Raw genomic sequence first — 13,719 nt, 5'->3', positions numbered from 1 at the left:
TAATAATAATAATAATAATAATGTTTTTTTTAAAATCAAAGATACCAATCAGCCTCCAGGCGGACAGGCATCCATGAGAAGACATGACCGTGTCATGTGCCTCATAAAGCCACGAGGGGGCATGACATCATTAAGCAAATGGCATGAATTATGTAGATCACATAGAATTGTAGGGTTGGAAGGGACCTTAGAGGTCATCAAGTCCAACCTCCTGCAGGATTTGCTACACCATCACCGATTGCATGATGGCTGCATCGGGTCACCGATCCTGCCCAGGTGCAGGTGGACTTCAACTCCCATCACTCCCAGCCAGTGCTGTCGAGCTGGCGGCATCTGCAACGTAACAGACCTGAACAGCTGACACGTTCACTGCATCTTTCTCTGCCCGGCATCTCCTTCCCCACTACTTTCCTTACTCATCTCTTAAGATTAGGTGTGACAAGTCAGGGAGAAAAACAAAATCAGCCTCTTTCTCTCCCTCACCCATCCCAGTTAATGCGTATTTGAAAATTTGGAATCCCCCCCCCCAACTTAAATCTTTCCCTACCCCAGCTGGAGGAAAGAAACTGCAGGGTCCCCATCAAAACAAAACCTAAATCAACCCCCCTGCCAAAAAAAACCACCAGAGCACTTTAAAGAAATAGAAATTGAAATCCCTGCAGGACTTCTGCGGTGAAGAAGCCTGCATCTGACAAGGACAAGGACGTTTGATCTTCCAGAAGAAGTAAACAGATGAAGGGGAAATAAAGACGGTTCTAGGTTTAACCGCGGCTTGCAAAGTTCTGGTGGAAATGGGGGGATAAATGGAGGAGGCTCCCTTGAACCCACCTTTCTCATAACAACGGAGTCCTTAATTAGCTTCACAGCTCCACCACCACCTTCATTAACAAGGACAGAATGCGTACACCACCAAATCTTTCCAGATTCACAGTGGCGTACCACAAAATACTCATTGTATAAAATGAGAAAATTAACCCATAGCCCCAAATAACAGGATTGCTCAATACAGTTCACGGACCCAAACCTAATCGCAGTTGCAGTGCGCAAGCGATAGATGTCCAGACACCAACGGTGAACAATAATTCTGGAAAAGGTCAGGGGCTGGTCTAACTCCTAGCGCAGGGTTTCTCAACCCTGGCAGCCTTAAGATATGTGGACTTCAACCGAAGCCTCTCGAAGCTTCACGAAAAAGGAGATTTAAGGACAGATTTGCAGAAAGTGAGAGAGGCAATAACTCACGGGATTACAGAAGGCGCCATGCAAACTTCTTGGACGCACGCACGTGGCTTCCTGCGAGGGCCAGCAGATTCTCGGACCTGATGGACCCATCTTGATATTTGTTATTTATTTATTTAGAAACGTACATGGCGGCCTATCTCGTACAAGATCTTCCTAGGCGGCTGGCTCGTGACAATATTAAACATTCATTCAATATTAATGTCATTAAATATTAATTTGGCATGATCCCAAACACTCTTTGTGTACCATTACAAGGTTCAAATGAAGAGAAAAATAATTCTAGACCAGTGTTTCTCAACCTTGGCCACTTGAAGATGGGTGGACTTCAACTCCTGGCTGGCTGGGGAATTCTAGGAGTTGAAGTCCACCCATTTTCAAGTGGCCAAGGTTGAGAAAAACTGGTCTAGACAATGGAAACAACAGACCAACATTCCTGTAGGGCACATGGTAGGAAGGAACTGTGAATGGCGAACGGTCCCTTCTGCTTTCTTCACCACCTCACAAAAAGACCCTCCCTCCATTTCAAAAACCTGCCAATCCTGTCTAACCAGAGGAGACAGTGGGGCAAACGAGCAAAGACGTTCTCCGCAAGAAGCACGCCGCTCCCAGATTCTCAAATGGACTTTCCATCTGCAGCGCTAATTAAACAGGAAAAGGAGATTTGTGCAATGTGATCAGAGAAGGAAAGGAAAAAAATGGATGTTCACCTCCATGAGTGACAAGCTAAGCCCGCCTGGAGCGCATCCAGGCCTGACACCCATGACCTTGTGGCTGGTACAAAGCTCTAATGGACACCAGCCGGTGTGTCCCAGGAGACCTACTATGTCTTTTGAGTCATAGTCTGAAGGTGAATCCCACCACAGAGAAGCTCAAATTCCAAAGTTGGAAGAGATCTCACCCCACAGAACTCTGTCCACCATCAGCCAACTCTAGAGGGAAGGGGACAGAGGACTCCGGAGGACAGGGCGGGGAAAGAAAGATCCTGGCCAGGTTCTCTCAACCTCTTCCAAGCAAGGAGGTCCTGAGATGTTGGATGTCGCAGCTAGAGAACACATGAAGAAAGGGGAGGAGATAACCTGGAGCTCAGACTTGGATTCCCACCTACTCTACCCAGGATGGCTAATGAAAAGGAGGGTGGGAGAATGGCCTCCTGCTAGTTGTAGCCAAACGTCCTGAAGAGCTGCTCAGCCTGATCTGTTGTCTCTGGTGCCCCTGCAGCTCATCAAGGACGCAAGTTCAGCAGCTTCAGCCCCACCCACAGAACTGCGGTCTCCAAGCCCCCTGAAGGTCTACCTCCAGCGTGTAGTCTTTCATAGGCCATCTATGGAGGTGATCGTCATTAGACCCAAAAGTAGCAGATGCCACACAGGAACTGCTGCATGTGCAGAGGTCCTTCCATCTCCCACCATTCCTGGAGGCCTCTGCTGAGAAACGGAGGGCTCTCGTTCAGCCAAAGAGCTTTGCTGACCCCTCTGCCAAGCTGGGGGAGCAACAGGCCAGAACTGGCCCGGTCAGCATCGTCCCCCTCCTTGCTCAGCAGTGGGATACGCGAGTTGTGTCTCTGGGCCTTGCCAGACGAAATGCTCCAAGCGCCCCTCACCCTTCGGAAGACGAGCCGCGCTGTGATTCTTCCACCCTGACGCAGAACCCCCCCCTACAGGAAACCACCTGCCGCTTTCTTCCATGCGTGCCGCGTGTTGAAGCAGGCCGTGTGCCACACGTGCGACAGCCCCCTTCTGCTTTCTTGCCATCTCGGAAACGCGAAATGCGTAATGCCCCCCCGGGAGTGCGGGGCAGATGTTTTCCCAGGCAACAGCTTCCGTTCCGTGAAGCGCATCCTCTAGGAGAGGCTGCACCTTCTCCCCAGGTGCCCGGCCGACCACTGTACCTTGGCAGGTGTCGCCAGACAATTGCCCCAAAATGCAGAAGAGCTGTTCCTCCCCCCCGGATAAAAATTGGGGCAGGCGAAACCGATGGGCTTCTCATCGGACAAAAAAAGGGAGAGCGAGGAAGGGCAGGGTTGCGGCCTGGAGAAAGGGGCAGGGAAGAGGCCGTGAGCAGAGAGGAAGAAGCTCTTCTTCCCGGTGTATCCTTAGCCTGGGGAACTCGTTCCCACAAGCCGAGGCAACGGCCACTATGGACGGCTTCCCCAGGAGCCCGGCTACGTCCACGGAGGACAGTCTCTCCAGGGTCTTGGTCTGGAAGACCCCAGGTTGGGGGCAGCCCACCTCCGGATGCCGAGCTGCAAGGAGCAGGGGCGTCTCCTGCTTGGAAGCTCCCGTGACCTGCCAGAGACCCAACGCTGGTCCCAAATGGGCCTCGTTCGCATCCTGGATCCATCCGAAGGGCACGCACGGCTTCCCAAAGCAGGTCGCTTGCTGGATTAAGGGCTCTGGCGGTGAAGGCGGCGGGCGGGCCGGCCCCCTTCTCCCCGCCCCGGACTGGGGGGCCGGAAAAGACCCATCTACCAACCTGCGCTGGGTCGCCGGGGTACTTACGGCCCCTGACCGGCGGCGGCGGCGGCGGCGGCGACGGCGACGCGCCCTCCCTCCCTCCCTCCCTCCCCCCCTCCTCCCAGACGCGACGCGGGGCTGCTCCCCCCCGAGGAACGGAGGCCCCCCTCGGCGCAGCTTCGGCCAAGGCTCGACCGGGCTCCAGCCGAGCGCAGTACAGCCGCCCAAGCCCATCGCCCTCAGCGGGGCAGTTGCCGGCCTGCTGGCGGCCACGGTGGAAGTCGTCGTGCCCGGACACCCGGGCCTCCGCGGGGGCCGAGGGGCCGGGCCGGGGCCAGGGAGCCCGGGCGCTGCTCGCCCAGCGGGGCTGCGGGCCTCTTTGCGCCCGCCAACCCGAGCGGCCCCGGTCCAGCCTGTCCCCCGACGGCGCGCGCCCCCCCACCCGCCCCCTGCCTCCCTCCCGGGGCCGCGCTCGGGCCCGCCGGGGAGCCCCGGCGCCCCCGCCAGGCCCGCGCCGCATCCGCGCCCCGCCCTTCGGCCTGGGGGGCTCCGTGCCGGGAGCGGCCGCGGGGCCGGGCAGGAGGGCTCCTCCGCCCCCGACGGCACCTCCGCGAAGCCCCGGCCTCGCAACGGCGAGCGCGGCGGAGGAGGGCGGAGGGCAGCCGGACCCTCCTCCGGGGAAGCCGCGGCCCTGCGGGGGGCGAAGGGCATCGCCGGGGAGCGGAGGGCGCGCCACGCGGAGACCCGGGGTCTGCAGGGAGGGGCGCCGGCGTTACAAGGAGCCGAGACGCCGGGCCCAGCCCGCCCCCCGCAGTCCCAACGCCCGGGCGGCCGGGGCGACGGGGGCCGGAGCGGACCGCGCTGGGGGCCCCGAGCCGAGGGGCCCAACCCGGAGGGGCGGCGGGGGACGAGGAGGAGAGGCGGGCCCGGGGGCCCCACTCACGTCGCTGCAGCGGGGAACGCTCGCTCGCTCGCTCGCCCGCCCGCCGGGGCCACCGCAACGCCGCCGCCGCCGCCGCACCTCCCTCTTCTCCCGCCGGCCTGGCGCGGGACTCCGGCCAGCCGCGGCCCGGTAGCCTCCGCACGGACGGCGACGCCCCTCCCCCGCCCCCCATTGGCCGCTGCAACAAAGAGGCCGGCGCTCCTCCCCCGCGCGCCTTCCCATTGGCGGGCACGGGAGGGAGGCGGGGCTGCTCGGCTGAGCGCGGAGGGGCGGGCGCGGCCGCGCTGGGGGGCGGGGCGCGGCCAAGGCCCGGAGGCGCAGCCAATGGGAGGGCGGGAGGGAGGCCGACTGTTGCAAGCGGGCGGGGCGCCGCGCTCTGCCCCCGAGGCCTTTTTTCAGTCGCGAAGCGAGCCCGGCGCTTTGGCCTTGGCGCGAAGACCCGCCTGCCGCTGGGGGGAGGCGGCCCCGGGCCCGGTGCGCGTGCGGATCGGCGGCTTTGCCACAGGGCTTCGGAACTGAGGAGTGCGCCCGGAAGGGAGAGACGTTGTGGCACAGCCGCGTCCAGGGGGAGGGGATAAAGCAAGGCGGGGGGGCGGGCTGCGCGAAGAGCCTCGAGGGACAGGAGGAGGCGGGGTCAGCCCAAAGCGCGCTCAGAGTTGCAAAGTAGTTCCAGGTTCCTGACTTCGCTGTCAAGCCTGGTCTACCTCGCAGGGCCGGCGGGAGCGGCGGGAGGAGGGGGGAGAGGCACTAGCAGGAGTTCCACGGGGTTGGAAGACCTTCCCAAGGAGAACAGGCTGTGCGGAGTGCGGAGGGGCAGGGACGCCCCTCGGGACTGCCGAATGGATGGCCGCCCCCCGAGGGGCCTCCTGCAGAGGCCTTCTCTTGGCGCTCTTGCCCCACCGGCAGCGCCCCCTTGTTCCCCTCGGCTGGGCAGGCCGGGACCGCTCTGGGCGCCGGAGGGGAAGGACGCCGGGCAGCCGAAGGAGGGGCGCGGGGGGCTGCCGCGAGCGGTGGGAAGACGCGGGGGTCTCTCGCGCATCGGGAAGACCCCCGAACGGCAGCAGCCGCCCCCCGCGGAAGAGCCGGCCGGGGGGGCGCCTTCGCTGGCGGGTGAGCTGGTGGATTTGTGCCCTGGGCAGGGGTCCGGGCTAGGGACCCCCCGGTTCTGGGATTCGACGATGGGGCTGGTCTTCTGCCGGGGTGCCGCAGCGGTGGATTCCTGCCCCGGGCAGGAGTGGCGGGCCTCCGAGGGGTTGTTAGCTCAGCGATCCCACGACGTGGGCAGATGGGGCAGTGGGGCGGTCTGGCGTGCCAGGCCGGGCCTTGCTGGTTGCTCTGCTCTGGCCCCCTGGGCCGATGGCTGGTGGCCTGTCCGGAGAGCATCGGACCCCTTTCAGCAGCCCCCGAGCCGGGGTAGAAGTTAATGGCTGTGCCGACTCCAGGGTGGGGTCTGCCCCTGTGCCCCCCGGCCTGCCTTCTTCCCCGACTCCCCCTGCGTTTCTGCCAGGTAGCCCTAAGGAACAGAAGGTGGGGTAAGGGGACAGGAAGGCTCACGGTTAAACCCCTTTGCGAAGCAGGTAGAAGTTAGACCTGGGACCCCGTCGTCATTCTGGGGGCAACAGTTGTGCTGGCTGCCTGCCAAAGGCTGTCAAAAGTATCTTCCTGTTGGTGTTGCAGAGAATAACCGGATTATCGGTGCTCCCCGTGGTTTCGTGAAGGGCTGTTTTTCTAAAGAGTGCATCTCTGCCTTTTCCAGTTCGTTGTGGGGCCGTTTCTGGGTTTTGATCTGGAGATTCCCGTTGTTCTTGCAGAAACACAACATCAGGACAAACACGAACGAGAGAGAGGTAAGAAGGAAAATAAACCAAGAATAAGTACAGAAACCTGAAAGAAAGAAAGAAAGAAAGAAAGAAAGAAAGAAAGAAAGAAAGAAAGAAAGAAAGAAAGAAAGAAAGAAAAAGGGACACTGACTTATATATGAATGCGTCCCATGTGATCGTAATGAGAAATGGGAACTTTTCAAGATCCATTTCCTGTACATCTCTCCTGCCCAGAATAAAATGTTCTTTCTGCTTCTCAGCCATCACGTTACATAAAATAAAAGGAAAGACATTTTTTAAAAAGTAGGTAGGAATCCAAGTGAATCTGTCAGCACACAGATTTTGTATTTGCCTTTGTCTCGCTTCTTGAGAAAAATGCATCCTTTATCAACATTCTGATAGCTTTTATTTATTGCTTTTAATTTCCTCATAGCAAACCATCCCTCTGAGGACTTGCCTTTGCTGCTGATTATGGTAAGGTCCGGGGGGAAAAAAAGAGTTATTTCTGGCAGGGGTGTCCGCAAGTTTGATGGCATGGGGTGGCCGCCATCTTGACCTTTTTGACCCCCCTTGCTACAGACACCACTGCTCCCTGGTTTATTGGCTATTTTCTTAGAAGCGTACCGGGGCTCTGACATTTTAAAGAGGGCCCGCTTAACTGATCTAAATAAGTTGGAGGATAGCTGCTCATCTCTTATTCATCTCCCTCCTGGATGTTTCGTTTTTCTTAACCGGTCTGTCCTTTTGCTGAAGCCTCCTCTCGCCTTGGGGCCAAAGTCTAACCTCATGACTTTCGGGGCTTTGTTCCCCGAGCAGGAACTGCTGTTACCAAGCAGCCGGAGAGAGGTTGGACCTGCAGATGCCGAGAACATCTGTCGGAGGCCAGAGGGGGGGATGCTGGGAAGGAGGGAGGAAGAGAGCCAGCAGACACAAGGACGGGACCTCGTCTCCCTCCAGAGGTCCCGGCTCGGCTGTTATAGCCGCGTATGGATGAGGAAAGGCCATGCTGCCAATTCCGGATGTCAAGATGCACGTATTGCTTGTAAACAGACCGGTTTCCAGTGAACGAGCATCCTTGGCTTGCTGCGATTCTGTACAAGCCCAGAGAGGTCATAGAACAATGTTTCTCAACCGTGGGGACGTTAAGATGCGTGGACTTCAACTCCCAGAATTCCCCAGCCAGCACAGGAATGGCTGTGGAATGGCTGGGGAATTCTGGGAGTTGAAGTCCACGCATCTTAACGTCCCCACAGTTGAGAAACACTCATAGAAAGTCCTCTTGAAAAAAACGAAAATCTTCCCACCCGCCTGCCTGCTTTAAAATAAGTTTAAAAGCCAGTGCCTGTTTACCAGATGGTATTTTTGACTATCGGATCCTTCCCCAGGATCTAGGATCGCTAAAGGTACCGCCATAACATCCACGTTATTCCAAGGCGCACGACTTTTTGTAACTGACGTCTTGAGGTGGCGTCCGTTCCTCTTGCGTCCAAGGGCTGTTCCCAACCTCTCGAGATGGCACCAAGCGACCGCTATTGGACCCACTATGATTTCCTTTGTCCACATTCACTCAATTTTTATTTGGACGTCTTTATGTTTCCCTAGTTTTTTCTAGTTTTTTTTTTTTAACTGACCCTGCTAAATCCAGCGACTGCAATAAGATGGTGGTGATTTATACGCCCCTGTTTATATAAACTCGAGGCCGATTGCACTCATTTTAAAAACACACAACATAAAAGCGAACAGTAGCATCAATGCAATGAAAATAAACGCCCCACACATCTGTACTGTAGATCTTTGGGTGTGGGGCCATGCCAATCGTCTCTGTACCATCCCAGTGTTTGCATGGGGGCTCTCAAACCGGCTGTACCCTCAGCTGTTTGTCTTTCCCATCTTGTCTGTCTGCTGCAGCAATGAAGGCAGGAACCAAGGAGGCCAGAGTCACACCTCAAACCTGGGGTGAGGTGGGGTACATGTGAGGAAGCAAAGATGGCACCCAGGAGCTTTTTGAATGCCTCAAAGGTCATGCAAGACCTCGTTAATATTTGATTATCCTAGGTGAAGATGAGTTTCAAGAACTCAAGAAACATCTCAGATGTTTGCGGGGTTTCTTTCATGGAAGAGTTCCTTGCAAGGCAGTGTTGTGCCCTTGCAAAACCTGACCAGTGCGTAGGAAACAGGCAAGGTGGGGACCCTGATCTGGGGGTCCTGAGAGCGTGGTTCTGCAGCGGCTGGGCTTCTGGGTCTCGTCGTCGTGCTCCAGGTGGGCTGGCTCTCGGCGGTTCCACACCAAAACCAGCAACTTCCAAATCCCCAGCTGCTCTTTCAGGCCCTTGTCAGAAAGACCAGGCTGCCTGGGGAATTAATAAAGTGAGTGGGGAATGTGTAAAGAACAAGGGAACGCCAGAAACATCCAAGCTCAAACAAGAGAAGCTTCATTATGTCACAGGATTTCTGGCAGGAGCGTGCCTACCTGTGAAGTTATGGGGTCACAGTCCCAAAATAACCGCCAGATGTGTCGTAGATTACAACTTACTCATCTCTCAGTCAGCCTGGCCCAGGATGACGTTGTTTATCCCACAGGCTAGGCTACCTTGCCCTGCAGACTATGTTTGGACTCCTGATTTGGGGTCTCCCCCCCAGAAATCGCATTCCCCAAGGAGAGGTGCAGTCTGGCCCAAGGAGAGCCACCCCCGCTAACCCTGATGGAGCACGGCCACTGAGGTTTTTATTTTTGAAACGATGGGAATTGCTTGGCAGAAGCGAAACGGCTCGTTCAGCCCAGCCCTGCAACTGCTGATAAGCGTAAGACCCGGGTGGGTTTTGTTTCCTCTGCTGAGTGTGTACGAAGAAGCAGGTTTTATGTGAAAAGCAATGAAGCCACTAAACGAGCATTTCTCAACCTTGGCAACTTTAGGATAGGTGGACTTCAACTCCCAGAACTCCCCAGCCAGCTGGGAATTGAAGTCCACCTATCATAAAGTTGCCAAGGTTGAGAAACACTGCACTAAGCTGATTTTGTGTGATAAACAGAAAAGAAGGTCATTGCGGGTCCCCTCGGTCTACAATTTTGGCATTAGCTTTCTCCAACCTGCTGCCTTCCTGACTGCAGGCCCCATAATTCCAGTGGCACATTGGCTGGGGATGACGGAAGCTGTAGTCCAAAGGCCAGTCTGGGTAAAACTGTGCCTTGCAAGAGATGCTGGGGCTAGATGTTCTGGCTTGTAGAACTGAGACGTTGCCCTTCGAGAAAACCAAGAAGATATGCTGGCTTTCTACGAGCAGAGAATTTTACAGGGGATGAGCGCCTCACCATGCTTGGCAGCCTTGTATCCCAAATCCAAGTTTACCAGCTCAGTGGAAACTTGGCCCAAGGGGGCGTCTCTTTTTCCAGGCTGTTTCTTTCCTCTTGCAATAAAAGCAGAGCTCCCTTGCTCCAAACGCAAGGCCCCGAGGGACAGGCTTCTCTGCAAAGCAGCCTTTGAGTCCTTTGCTGGGACTGCAGGCCCTAGAATTCCCAGCGGGCATGGCTTTTGCCCCAGCGCATCTGGAAGTTGCTAGTTGGGGAAAGCCCTTGATAAACAACTGAAATGTCAGATGGCTTCCTGTCTCTGGCGTTTCGTCCCTGCCATGAATCACGGAAAAGATGCTTCCATGTTGTGCCATCTGTAGCTGCTCGCTCCCAGCAGAGAAAGTCCTTTGTCTCGCCATCAGAGCAAGGAACGATCTGGTTCCCGGTAGCCCAGGATAACTTATCAGCTTCCCTCATTTACTAATTGGGGAGGGGGCAGGAGTAGGTCACTGCTGGTGAGCAACCCCCAAAGGTCTTGTTTCCTTCTACTTCTCCTTGGTCTTCTGTGTCCTACGCTAAGAAGCCTGGTCCTTGGTTTTCATGATGATGGAGAAGCAGGGAGGAGAAGGGAGGGGAGAGACAAGGCTCCACAAAGCTGCCTCCCCAGAGCAATCAAGATTAAGCAGGAAATGAAATGGCGCCAGTTGGGAAGATGAGGCGCGCAACTCAAGACGTCGGAGGCACCAGCCATTAAGGACCGCAGCCTTGGAGCAGATGGCATCTAGGCGACTTTTGATGGGCAATTTTCAAAAAGCTTAAGAGCCTGCCTTCAGGAGACACAGAAGGCAGATGTTCTGGCCAGGCAAATGTGTTCGATAACGAACCCCAAATTTCATTCAGCTGAAATTGAGATGGTGTTTCCAAGCCACCAGCGATTTCCACCCTGAGCCACGTCGGCTGCCTTTCTGGGCCAAAGAGACGTTGATGGCTGCCGCGTGCTTAATGAGGCTGCAGATAAGAGTAATTGAAGAGGGTGCTCCTTTTAGGCTAGTTCAAGTACACGTACACAATCAAGTTTGGGGGATCTATATGGCATGGAAAGAGTGTGGGGAAATCTTTGCCAGTTATTCATAAAACTAACGGAAATTACTGGATTCTCAGAACAAACCCTAAAACCGGGTGGGTGAACCACACTGGCTGTGCCTACAGGATAGGTTATCTCTAAACCAGTAAACCAGACGCTAGATCAGTGTTTCTCAACTGCAACTTTAAGAACTGCCTGTTCACTCTCTCCTAGCCTCCAGTTAAGCTTAGCATCTCCAGAAACTCACAAGAGACCTGCCATGGTGGGCTTCCACGCCAGTTTGGATCAGTGGAAGCTTTCAGAGGCAGGTCTCTTCCCAGCGTTGCGTGGGAATTGACTAGGGAGGTCTGCAGTGTGGGATCAAAACCCTCTAGGGGAAGGCCACAAAGATGTGGTCAAGATGCACATAAACAACAGGCAGAGCCCTGGTAGTGGTCTCATGGCCAGTGTCTTCACTTCTTTGGCAGTACCGTGCAGACACCCTTGGAGCTGACCTGGGATTTTTTGGCCTGCCGCACAGCTGGTGGTCCTTTCTCTCTGCAGCTTGAATTCCCAGCGCTGAAAGGGTGCCTAAGTGGGACGTATTCCCTAGCTATAAAGTTCTGATTATTTTACTTTATCCGGGGGTGGGACGGGCCTATTTGGACATATTTCATATGAAGTTTTCCCCAGGAGGCTGCCCACTTCCACAGATGGGCATCTAACTAGGCTTCCTGATTCTCCCACTTGCAATCTGATGCTTGGCAGTTGGATGTGCTTGGTGGGGGGCGGGGGGGGGGATTGTGGTCCCTTTGGAAGAATTGCTGCTCGCCTTAAATATCTTCCAGCTGGTTTATCAGATGCATGTCATTTCATCAGCAAGGGAGGGGAGTGAGAGGAAAACAAATTTTTCCTTGAAAACGAACTATTTCTGGAAAGGGTTAAGGGTAGTAATGTGTATTCCATCTCCCAAACAAACAATTCATGGACATTACTCAGAAAACATATTTGGATGCTCTCTGAGGTCACAGTTATCCTGACCCATTTGCACCATCAGGAGATGGATGCAGAATTGGGAAGAGCAAATGTGGGGCGGGGGAGCTGTAAGGAACTCTCTGACCCACATGGAGCTTGCCCGTGGGAGCAAACATAGCCTTTCCCAGCGAGATGGGCTGGATTTTGCTGCAGTGGGGGAGATCAAGGGGAGCCAACTCCTCCAGAGAACTTCAGGTTGGGGCACAGCGGGTTTTAACTTCACGTGCACAACTTTGGAGTCCTGTTGCTACACCCCAGACAAGAGAGAGGGAGGGGAGGAATAAAGTCTTTAATGCTGAAAAGCGGGCAGAAATTAGCTTTATAGAAGGAAGCCATGTGATCATACAGAAACATAAGCAACATAGCACCAGCCCCACAGAAAAGCAGCTAATTGGTGCGCCCACATTACGGCTAAGGCCCTCTCACCCGTGCCGGTTTTGCAGTTGGTAAACCTAGTAAGCACTGCCCTCTGCTGTCCAGTCAGTGTATTACACCGTCTGGCATTTTTTCTTGGCCTGACCCGAAGCTCAGGGCAGAGGACATCCTGAAGAAATCTCCCCAGAGTGCCTTAACCAGGATAAATCGCCGTTTGGAAGCCTAAGCTAGTCCATTTCTCAAGAGGTAGCCCCGATGCTTCTTTGAAAAAACAGGCTGGAGGGGAGGGAGATGTGCAGTATCCCGGCTGTCCACTGACCCTTGACAGCCTGAACTGCAGACCTGCAACGAAAAAGATAAACCGGCTTCTTCCTTGGTTTTTGGAAGCATTGGAAAAGGAAGTTCCCTCCCTGCCAGTTCCATGGAAAGAAAAGAGAATCGTAGATACCAACAGGCAGAAGAGAGGAGGACGCCAGAAGTCACCCAAAGCTTTGATGGCTCCTTACCACGACAGGCAGGTTCCTTCTGGCCACGTGGCGATAGAAAGCCCTGAGGTGTGCATAGCAGCCCCTAAACTCTATATCGGACCAAGAGATCCTCCTGAGGTCAATTGAAGAAGTCTGGTGATCATTTGCAGAGCAGCCTGGGAGTAGTGAACAGAGTCCGCACAGCATTAAGCCACAGAAATCCACAGGAGGTCCTGGTGGAGGCAAATGTATATAGAAGGCACTAGAGGGGGTGGGGGGAATCCATTATCCCAGAAGGGGACACGCTCAGGTTGCTCCATGAAGTGAGCCTCGGAGGCAGTTAAAAAAAAAACTAGAGGTCTATATGGCTACATCCAGCAAGAGACCAGGGAACAGCTTGTTGGATCTTAGCCAGTCCTGCTTTGGGAAGGAAAACCTCAGAACTCCAACAAAATTTGACCATTCATTTTCTCCGTTCATCTTCGTGCAGATCCCAAACTGAGTTGCTCAATGCTCAGCTCCTCCCGGATGCTCCCCCTTCTCCAAGCAAGGTTTAGATTTGGGGACGGAGGTGGGTAGGGTGGACTGTTACCTCCTCTCTTCCAGGGACTCCCCCCATCTCCCCCTGCACAGCATCAACCACCTTGTGGAGACAGTGGGAATGTTCACACCTCACGCTCGCACCTCAGTAGGATCCTGGGAAGTTGTCTCCTGAAAGCATGAGAAGATTCCTTACTGCTGGTTGTCCTTCCAACTGGGTTGATGAAATTCTCAAAGGTGCTCTTGGTGAAACAGGAGGGGACGTTGCGAGAAGAGCTGAGATGGCAAGATCAAAGCAGGGCTGGCGGTGCTGCGAGAGCGTCATCCCAAACAATCCAAAACGACCGATGGACCCTGGGCCAGATGCCTGCAGCCCCCTCACTCTATACCAGTGTTGTCCAAACTTGGCCACTTTAAGATGAGTGGACTTCAACTCCCAGAATTCCCCAGCCAGCATGGCTGGCTGGGGAATTCTGGGAGTTGAAGTCCACTCAT

At 55.1% G+C, this 13,719-nt stretch overlaps 2 protein-coding genes across 7 annotated transcripts in view; one reads left to right on the top strand and one right to left on the bottom strand.

Moving 5' to 3' along the window:
* Window positions 1–4,790, bottom strand: part of ADISSP (adipose secreted signaling protein) — a 46,100-nt gene extending 41,310 nt beyond the window's left edge. Inside the window, exon 1 of one of the 3 annotated variants that reach the window (XR_015793524.1) lies at window positions 2,138–4,629. The gene's annotated coding sequence lies outside the window, so the exon portion shown is untranslated. The other 2 variants (XM_088128780.1, XM_088128781.1) reach the window with 2 other exon arrangements.
* Window positions 4,791–5,003: 213 nt separating this feature from the next.
* Window positions 5,004–8,220, top strand: LOC112543197 (uncharacterized). Of its 4 annotated transcripts, none has more exons than XR_015793528.1 (4): window positions 5,004–5,109; window positions 6,392–6,482; window positions 6,889–6,929; window positions 7,841–8,220. XR_015793528.1 is itself a non-coding variant. In XM_088128803.1 (4 exons), exons 1-4 carry the CDS (start codon window positions 5,479–5,481, stop codon window positions 7,868–7,870), a joined length of 429 nt encoding a protein of 142 aa, XP_087984929.1. In that variant the 5' UTR covers window positions 5,167–5,478; the 3' UTR covers window positions 7,871–8,220. The 4 variants fall into 4 exon arrangements, 1 of the variants encoding a protein (XP_087984929.1); XM_088128803.1 differs by lacking the exon at window positions 5,004–5,109 and adding an exon at window positions 5,167–5,745; XR_015793527.1 differs by lacking the exons at window positions 6,889–6,929; window positions 7,841–8,220 and having other exon boundaries at window positions 6,392–6,843.
* Window positions 8,221–13,719: the final 5,499 nt, after the last annotated feature.

This window comes from Python bivittatus, unplaced genomic scaffold (assembly GCF_059951505.1).
Source record: "Python bivittatus isolate LINGU-HERP-01145 unplaced genomic scaffold, Pbiv_v1 ctg000740_np1212, whole genome shotgun sequence".
Taxonomy (NCBI): Eukaryota; Metazoa; Chordata; class Lepidosauria; order Squamata; family Pythonidae; genus Python; species Python bivittatus.
The sequence above is the reverse complement of the archived record's forward strand: the minus strand, read 5'-3'. Positions and strand labels throughout refer to the sequence as shown.

Bases quoted from the DNA above. Each gene is read 5' to 3' on its own strand.
- LOC112543197 (XM_088128803.1), top strand. From the start codon at position 5,479: ATGGCCGCCCCCCGAGGGGCCTCCTGCAGAGGCCTTCTCTTGGCGCTC. The intron at 5,746-6,391 runs GTGAGCTGGTGG...TGCCTTTTCCAG, and splicing joins GGGGGCGCCTTCGCTGGCGG to TTCGTTGTGGGGCCGTTTCT. The intron at 6,930-7,840 runs GTAAGGTCCGGG...ATCCTTCCCCAG, and splicing joins TGCCTTTGCTGCTGATTATG to GATCTAGGATCGCTAAAGGT.